The sequence below is a fragment of the Dermacentor silvarum genome, chromosome 4 (assembly GCF_013339745.2).
Source record: "Dermacentor silvarum isolate Dsil-2018 chromosome 4, BIME_Dsil_1.4, whole genome shotgun sequence".
Lineage (NCBI taxonomy): Eukaryota > Metazoa > Arthropoda > Arachnida > Ixodida > Ixodidae > Dermacentor > Dermacentor silvarum.
In genome coordinates this window covers 131,039,893-131,049,955 of record NC_051157.2, presented here as the reverse complement: position 1 = coordinate 131,049,955, position 10,063 = coordinate 131,039,893, and the positions used below count along the sequence as shown (strand labels likewise).

At 44.2% G+C, this 10,063-nt stretch overlaps 1 protein-coding gene across 1 annotated transcript; it reads right to left on the bottom strand.

Moving 5' to 3' along the window:
* Window positions 1–793: 793 nt before the first annotated feature.
* On the bottom strand, window positions 794–8,009 carry LOC119450628 (deoxyhypusine hydroxylase). Its single transcript, XM_037714131.2, has one exon. It carries the CDS (start codon window positions 7,860–7,862, stop codon window positions 6,924–6,926), a length of 939 nt encoding a protein of 312 aa, XP_037570059.1. The 5' UTR covers window positions 7,863–8,009; the 3' UTR covers window positions 794–6,923.
* Between the last annotated feature and the right edge of the window lie 2,054 nt (window positions 8,010–10,063).

The following is a 10,063-nucleotide window of genomic DNA, read 5'->3' as shown; positions in this document are numbered from 1 at the left end:
CGCAACGTGTCACTGAGCCCCCCCCCCCCGGAATGCATGGCTAGGCTGTCGACCTTCCCACGTGACATGGCGTAAAAGCTCACAGCTGCCTTTTGCTCCATTGGTGCTGGTAGTTCATCCTGCACAGCAGAGCCAAAACTGTGGCATTTAGAATTCACTGGCAACACGAAAGAACGAACCGGGCTAAGAAGAAATGACTGACGTTGCAATCTTCCTTTGCGACCTCACGCGTTGCAATCTTCCTTTGCGACCGTCACCACTCATTGAACGAAAGTGGTGGCTACTGCCTTCACTTACGCTAAAACGTAATCGCGGTGGAAAGCAGCGCACTGCATCCAATACGAGCATCTGCAGTTACAGCAACATGTACTTCACTTGACAAGTAATGCCATTATCACTACGCTCGTGCTGAACTGTATTGTTAAGATGCAAATTCTGTGGTCAGTTAACTAATTTGGGATAAAATATGAAATAGCAGGGACGCAGAGATTTTAGATTTATTTTAGCAAGTGCAGAGACGTCAGCCTCATTTAAAGCAGTATTGTCACATTTGCAATTTTTTAAGCGTTGGTCCAAGCCCTTTAAAACTAAGAAAAAATACTGGCAGCACATCGTATTGCCCACAACACAATTTTCTTATGGACAGTGCCATGATACCTAGCATTCTTGCTGCAGCATGTCAGCAAATTCTTTTATGTCATGATGTGCAAATAATGCCGGTGACACCAGGTCCCAACTTTAGTAACGGATCATAATATCAAGTTTCCCATGGAAATGAAGTCAAAGTCCACACTTGATATTGAGTGTTGTTTATTGGGACAATTGCTCTTTACAGTTGCTATAAATGATTTGGCAGATATAGTACCCTTCTATGCAATAAATATTCAAACATTCATTCAGACAACACTTTTATAACTCTTAACATTAAACCTGAGTTACAGCACAGCTGCTGGAGGTTGCAATAACACAAGCCAATGCCACCAGAAAGACTTGGATCATTACTTCATGTCATCTGGAAGTGTTCAATTTAGTTGCAGACTCACATTTTTTGTTTTCTTTTCTTACGCTGCCCCAAACAGGGTGCAGTGCAGAATGTAGTGAATGAGCTGATTCAAAGGTGGCCATCACCTCTCATTTAACTTTTGACCTTTTAGTTGTTTTTGTCCAGAGCTCAATGAGAAACTTAACTACTTTTACTCTGCCAATATTTTGTTTAGAAGCTAAAAACCCATTCTGCTATGCAATGGCTATAAAGGACAGTGACAATTTCATGTCTTGCAAATTCAAAAAGTAAATTGTTAAAAGACTGGTGCCAATAATCCTCAGCAAGGTAGCCAGGCTAGATCATAGACCTCCAGCAGTTGGGCAAATTTAACCGGCTTTCAAAATACAACTGTTGCCAGGAGCTGTCCTCAGTGAACAGTGTGTGGTATGCAGTGGCATAGCGAGAAATTCTTTAGGGGTAAGCACGCACTTGATCGGGGACAGGGAGGAAGGGGGGCTGGGCAGGCCACAAACTAACAAATTTTGATGGGGGGGGGGGGGGGGCATGTGCCAGGTGTGCCACTTCCTGGCTACTCGCCTCTGGTAGTATGTTACAACATTGTTCTGGTGAAATTCATACAGACATAAAAAAAATTCATACAAAATGAAAGAATCGAAGATGGGCATTTTTCCTTTTCCTAGTCATGAGCAATGACTCCCATGAGGTGGCCTGAAATTTATTCCTGTGTGGTGAAAGTTACATCGCTATTATGTTATGAGCACATGACATGCTAAGCAGATAGAATAGGCAGCAAATATGTGTATATTAACTGAAATTTTAAGCCTGTGAAGTCTTATGATGCATTCACACGTCAGCTAATTAAAAGCAGGCTACTTCTACCATAGCACGTGCCACATTACCCTAAGCTTGAAAAGAGTGAAAAATGCCTGGCAAAAGGTGCAACAGCAGCAGGGAAACAAATTCAACTATAAAAGGGATGACAGATAAAATAATGCAAAAAGCAATAGCACTCTACTGATCACACTCTCCCCCACCCCCCTCCACCACCTTGCTTTTTTTTTTTAAACAGCTGTACAGCCAAGGTGACATGACTGCTTCATTATAGTTACTGAAAGGGAAAGGTGTCATCCACCCAACTACAGACATATTCATTCTAGTTCTGGTCAATAGCAGCTTTCTTTTTTCTAGTAGCTAATGTGCTGTAACAAAGCCATTACCAATAGCTCCAGTCCAAGGCATAACAGATAATTGTGTTATACAGAACTCACGCAGTACAGATACAACACAAATGCTCTGGCACAAGGTAAATGCGTCTCAATGCTGCCATCACACATTTGACACTTTTGTAAAGTAGTGGCCAATAAAAGAGCTTTTTCTTAGAAGTACAACTTTCTCAAGTTTGGCACAGGCACCATTCACATCAGATTCAAAAGTGCACTCTCAAGATTCATGATGACCGTCAGAGAACAAGAAACCCAAGAAGGTTCCGCAGTTGATGAGCCAAAGAGAGGTTCAACACCCTTTTCTTTATCTGCTCCAAATTGCTCATCATTTTTGTTGTGTTGTCCCTCGGAGCAATGCGTTTCAAAAAACATGAAGGTGCAACATGGTGAACAATGCAGACAACAGGACAAATGGCACGCAAACACAACATATGTTTATACTCAATCTTTTGTCTTATCGTCTGCCCTGTAGGCCATGTTTAATGTAAAGCCAACCAGCCCTGCTTATAGCCTTTGTACAGCAGAGTGTTAGCAACAGAGAAAGTTGAGATTGTCAGAACAGCCACAGATTAAGGTAAGGCAGGCTGTTCTATATATCTGAAAAAATGTGATCTGACCATGATGAAAACACAACTGCACAGCTACCTACAACACAGGCTACAGTGTACGACCCCACAATACCCACGCACAACGATGCTTTCAACGAACATTCCATATGCGATGTATTCAGGTGTACTCTTAAGGCTGCTTGTTGACCTCGGCATGTTTACAGAGTGAAAGAACAACGGTTTCAGAGTTCAGTTTTCCTGCTTGTTCAATAACAAAGATCAACTCCACGGTGAAGAAGCTGGCACGTATCTTCATGCGGGTGCCCCTCCATCTGCTGCCACATGTGGCATTAACTACTGAAGTTGCGTCATTTTTGTGCAACACAACACCAGCTCACATCCAGAAACGTGACCAAAAAAAAAAAAAGATGCAGGAAGTGTACTGAGTGTCGAGGAGGTGATATGATCACAAATTATGACTCATATTGAAGCACACTTAGAGCACGCCTACAATTTCTGCAGCATTCATTTAGCCAAAGTAGCATTTCTTAGACTGACCAACAGCTCATTCCATGTACATAAACATATTCGGTTTACTGCGCATGATGGCGTGATGGGGAGAATTACATCTTTTCACTTGGGCATTAAAGCAATGCTCTTTCCAGATCCAGGAAGCATTACAACATTGCAGTGTTAGCACTGTGGTTGGCACTTAAAACACACCAGTACCCTTTGCAAGCTAGCTGCAGATTACAGGGGCAACTTATGGAGCTGGCATCAGGTAAAAACCATGTGTAGGTTAGTCTTTTTTACCGGTGTTCAACAATTATGGGGCTCATATTCTAAGTGAATCTAGTTTAACAGATGTCGATTCGTCAACACTCACTGTTCCAACGAGGTGTCCCACAGTACACTATGTCATGCAAAATTTAAAAAATGAAGTTTGCTGAACAAGACCAATTTACAATGTGTGTTTAGAATACTTCGTCAAAAAAGTTGTGCAGGAATCTACAGATCAAAGGAATGTGTTACCATGTGCCGACTCTGCACCAAACCTTGAAGATTTCAAACCGGAGAGGGAAAGGTCATGGCATGGGGAATCAAAACAGAGTTCACCACCTGACTAAGGCAGTTTAGGCCCTTCAGCAGTCACCAATTCAATATTCCACAAGCCGGAACAATTATTTCAACAACTGGATGAAAGCCTTTCATGAACCAGGATGCTTCCCAATACAATCTTGCACTGCTAAACGTATTGACACAGTTCTAAGGTGAAAACTTACAGCACTCGATAGCCGTGTCAGAGGAATTAGATGTATTCATGTCACGCACATACTGCTTGTTTTGTTCAGTGCTCCAGGTTTACATCATGCATTACCTATTAGCCTTAACTTACACAGATCAACATTTGGTACAATGTGAACCCACTGCGTATTCCAAGACTAGATCTCGGCTGCCCTCCGAGTATCAGAACCGCTTCCACAGCAATTACAGGAAACATGGCAAACGGGAGACCGACCACATCAGCATAACCGGTAACTATATTAAGTGAAAACTTGCCGGCAAGTCGTGTTTGTCTCTAGCGACGCTTGGGCATGACATGACGCTGCAGCCCTTCACTGCCACAGCGAAGCAGCAAAAAGCAACATGTGAACGCTGTCCAGTGTGTGAAAATGCTGTTTAATTAATCAAATAGTCATTATTATAGAGGCATAGAAATAATGTGAACATACACAACAGACTTCGAGTGGGCATCTGCAAACATATTAAGCAAGGCAATGCAAGCTGAAGATAACAAACAGGATGCCTATGCTGCACTTAACAGCCATAAGTTAGCTTTATGATTGCTAGTATTCATTATGCTGATTTCAGAAAATTTCACAGTGCTTATCAAAGCTGTCTGTGCACAATATACTTTGGTATTCCTGTGTTTCCATAAAAATCATCCAAAGGTTTGGGAGGTCGAATACCTGTGTAGCAGTGGCATCAATGTCATTGCAAAAAATATCTGACAGGCAATGCACCAACTGTCTTCTACCAAACAAGCATTGCAGTGCAAGATTACACTAAAAATTCTTGTTTTTGTCTGTTTTTGCTACACCTACCAGTCGTGTATAATTTTGTGTTTATGAGTTGTATTCTTGCATTAAGGTCGATCTCGTAGTGGAATACACTTTTCTAAAATTCTGCGATTCTGTCAACTGGTGTGTTAAGTGTAAGGCGTTAAAATTGTATTGATGCTGTGTATTAGCGATTCTGGATTTCAAAAAAAAAAAAAAAAAAACAATTCTTGTACTGTTACACATGTGTGGTGGCTTCTGGTGCTATTGTACTGTTTATATTGTATGTATTTCGATCTTTTACCATGTTTCCCTCTCCTGCTTGGACCTGTGCTGGTCTGTAGTATTGAATAAAAAAAAAAGAATTACCTTTATATTACTGTCAAACCCTTTACTGAAGCCTCCTACACAGGGCCTCTAAGGTATCATAAATTTTAAAAATATTAATAAATCACTCCTCCCCTCCACAGCCTCAAATTCACGTAGCCTAGCCCGTCACATTTAGTGCAAAATGAAGCCACCTGTGATGTGCCAGCGAGAATGTAAATGAATAACAATGACAACTGTCGAATGCCACTTATAACGAAGACAAGTTTGTGAGCCAAACAAACTCGCACATTTTACAAGGGCTAGCTCATCAATGTGACATATTTCCAGTCACTACTTCCTCATGGTGCAAACAACAGCAATGTGAAGGGAGCCCTGCGACATTACTCTGACAGTAAAGCATAACGTTACAGGGAATGCTTTGTAGAGCCCCCCCCCCCCCCCCCCCGAGTACGCAGCATAACTCTGCTGCGTAATAGAAAGTTACTCTACCTTAAAAACAGAACCAGATAGAAACGAAGCACCTTTCTCCACATTTCACTTGCCCAGAGGTTGCTGCCAGAGGTTGCTACACAGGTTGCTACCAATAAGAACAGCGCTTTCCTAAATGTGTACCAGGAACTTACAATATCAAGGTGGCTTAATTGCCACAATGGGTGCTTGTTCTTTCCAATGGTGTCATTTCTTGGCTCAGCTGAGCAAGGCTCGCTGATCTCAGCTCTTTTGTGAGAAAAAAGTGTGAGCAGCTGCCAAAATAAGTTAGGATGGGTTACGCCACCTTTAGCTCTAAAATTGGTGAAAAACAAAAAGGGGGTTGGAGTGAAACATGAAAGGGGCACTAACCAAATCTGCTTTGACTAAAAATGGTAAGCAATGCCCCCTGTAATAGCCCCCCATGTCACAACATGATCCTATGGATATCTTAAAATCTAATTTTTTGGTTGCTTTCTAGGTGAAATGGTTGCATATATTATAATGCACTGCATTTTTGCAACTGTTTGTCACACATGCATTATGTATGTGAAAAACATGTGCAGAATGCATGCCCAACTAACCAAAGTAAGGAGCATAATGCATCACAACCACTGAAAGAAATCGATGCTGCAGTGTGCAAGGAACAAACATAGTGAGAGAAAATTAATATATTAACTACTCCAATGCCTTCATGGCAATTGAGGCTTTGTGAGGGCACATTTTAGGCAAACAGCTAATAAAAGCTACACAATCTATTAGCATCACAGGGGCCCTTTATGTGCGCGGCATGTTTAAGTTGGACGTGTAGTGCAAGCCATGCCTGTCGACTATCAAAGGTCTGACATTCTCATGTGCGCCTGACCCTTCGGAGATACACACGAACACACTCTCGTATGAACTGGTGGTAACGAGTCTCATCAAAAGCTGAAACCAGGCACTACTTTCAATTTCAGCAGCTTATGCACACCTCAATCCCAACACATGCCTTTGATGCAACATTATCGGCAAACATTACTACTCAGATTTACTTGGGTTTAAGCAACAACTTGACGCACAAGGCAATTTCAGAGCGAGCATAACACTGCGCATTTGTGTGAAAGATGATCAAATGTGAAGACAAAACAAGCATTAAATGCAATGCCATCGATGACTGCGTACTGTGCGAACTTCGGTACCATCGCGTGCCGTAAATTCAAAGCAAGGGGGTAATCAAATCACACGAAACGGCCGGTGGAGGTTCGGGGAACATCGCGACGCAACAAACACGAAAGGGGGGGGAAAGAGTTCAGATGAGAGCCTCTGGTTGCACCTTGAGCAGAGTGTCGGCGTACTGCAGCTCGCAGCTGTTCTCGTACTCGCACATGTCCAGCGCCACGGCGCAGCTCTCCCTCACCAGCGGCTCCTCGTCGGCCTCGAAGCGGCGCAACATCTCGAAGCAATCTCCCGTGGCGATCGAGCCGAGCGCCTCGGCGCATTCGTGACGCACCATGCCGCACTCCTGTTCGTCGGCCAGGACCTCGGCAAGCCGCTCGACGGCGGCCTCGTGCCTCGCCTGGCCCAAAACGTACGCGACCTCGTGGCGGAACAGAGCGCTGCTCGGACAGCGAAGCCCTTCGGCCAGCGCCCGTATCGCCGGCTCGCTGCCTTCGTTCCGCAGGGAAAACATGGCGCGGTAGCGCTCGAACAGCGGCGCCGACTTATCCATCAGACGTTGCGCCTGATCCTCGACGCCTCCCCCGTCGTCCGGCAGCAGCGGCGGCGCGGGATCCACGGAACTGTACGGACTGTCGGCAAAAGCATCGAGCTTGCTCTCGGCGCTAGCCAGCCAGGACATGCGTGCCAGCGCAAGCTGACACGTTTCAGCCACGACGGCCGTCTGGTCGGCGGCGAATTCGCGCAGAATATCCACGCTTCGAGGCTCGGCGATGGCCCCGAGCGCCTCGGCGGCTTCGTGCCTCACGATCACCTCCTCTTTCTCGTCTCTCAGCAGCTTCTCGAGCGTCGGGATGGCGCGGGGATCGCGCATCTGGCCCAAGCAGTAGGCGCACTCGTGCTTCAGCAGCGCCGACGGGTCCGTGAAGCAGCTGGCGATGCTCTCGATCGCACACTGGCCGCCCAAGTTGCGCAGCGTGAATAGCGCTCGAAAGCGTTCCTTCAGCGGTCGGCTCCGGTCATTGAGAACCTTTCCAACCGCGCGAACGGCCGCTTCTTCCACGTGCTTCATGTCTGCCTCGGCTGTCAAACGACGTCGGTGAACGGAGGCGGCAGACGCACGTAAAACACCGCACCAGAATAAGATGGCGTCACAAATGGACTGGACTGGATCGGATTGGATGTGCTGGCCACGTTCTTTACCAAGTCATAAAGCAAGCCTTGTTGCCGCTCGCGATTAGGATGCCATGGTCGAGTGCACGTTTTCGGTATCTATCTCCTTTTCTTTCTTTCTTTCTTTCTTTCTTTCTTTCTTTCTTTCTTTCTTTCTTTCTTTCTTTCTTTCTTTCTTTCTTTCTTCTTTCTTTCTTTCTGATGCGGAGGTTGTCGGGGGGAGTAGGGAGCTACACTGCTACATAGCGTAGCACGTAACATGTAGCAGTGGAAAGCTCAAGTGTTGCCGGTGTCACACAATGCATTTTCGATCGCGATCGAGCCCAATCCGGATCGCAATTCTCGACCGCGATTTGCTCCCTTCCGCAGCTCGCGAAAAGAAGCCAATCGCGACCGAAAAATCCGATCCCAAGCGCGATCAAAAGTGCGCCGTATGACACCCTCACCTGCGATTCTTTATAATTTTAACACACTTTATAGTTATAGTTTACTTTTACACTTTTGTTTACACTTTAGAGTTCATAGTATAGCACACTTTATAGCTTTAGCATACGCGCGTTATTGCCCTCCGCCCTTCATCAGAACATGGTCGTCGCAGTTGGGCATTAAACCAGCTACATTTGAGCACAGCACCACACATCCAGAAAAACGTGTATATATATATATATATATATATATATATATATATATATATATATATATATATACAGGATGTTTCAGTACCCGCCGTGGTTGCTCAGTGGCTATGGTGTTGGGCTGCTGAGTACGAGGTCGCGGGATCGAATCCCGGCCACGGCGGCCGCGTTTCGATGGGGGCGAAATGTGAAAACACCCGTGTACTTAGATTTAGGTGCACGTTAAAGAACCCCAGGTGGTCCAAATTTCCGGAGTCCCCCACTACGGCGTGCCTCATAATCAGAACTGGTTTTGGCACGTAAAACCCCATAATTTAATAAACAGGGTGTTTCAGCGAATACTTTCAAAGTTTATTTAAGGTTGCCTGCGGCAAATAGCCCAATTCTAGTTAATGAGTCGGTCTACTCGAAGAGGCGGACATTACTTGCACAAAAAATTGAAACGCATAATCGACTAATCAACAAAAATTCACTAATTAAGTTTTTAAATAATTATCTGATGGCCCATGTTGCAATTTACAAATTGTAGCCGTGGAGTTCGCAAGGCGGATCCACTTGGAAATATTTCTCAGGATGACACCAGTTTCGAGATATTAATTCCAGAAGTTTGCGGAGAAATGCATTGGCGTTCCAGTTAGTCTTGTGCTTCAATGCATAAAGCGACGGTTTGTTAAGATGCGAACTGGAACGCCAATGCATTTTTCCGCAAAGTTCGGGAATTCGCGTCTCGAAACTGGTGTCATCCCGAGAATTCGTTCCAAGTGGATCCGCCTTGCGAACTCCACGGCTACAATTTGTAAATTGCAATATGGACCATCAGGTAATTAGTTAAAACTTAATTAGTAAATGTTGGTTAATTATTCGATTATGCATTTCAATTTCTTGTGTAAGTAATGTCCGCCTCTTCGAGTAGACCAGCTCAAAATTGTGCTACCTGCCTCAGGCAACCTTTACGAATTTTGATTTTGAAAGTGTTTGCTGAAACACCCTGTATTATATATATATATATATATATATATATATATATATATATATATATATGTCAAAACTGTAGCTGCTATGACATTTTCGTCATCTTAATGTTGTAACTGTACTTAATGTTAAAGAGCCGAGTAATAGACAAATTCCACTACTGTTCAAGAGCGGCATTGAACGCGAAATTATAAAAACCATCTTTCTTTTCGGGCGCAAACATACATATAGAATTGAAACTGACCCTCGCCCTGTGATAGGGGAGAAGAATAACGCGCACATTTATATTGCAAGCTGCATAGATTTGTTCTGCTGCCGACTCGTTCAAATCTAAATAAGAAATGTTGCAAAGATTAAAACAGCTGCCCCATACCTATTTTGTTTTTGCATACGTACTCGCCAGCTGGACATGCTGCCGCAAGGAGCACGAACAAAAACATCGTGCGCGATATACCAAAGCATTTCCATTACAATTAAATGTGTCGTCCGTACA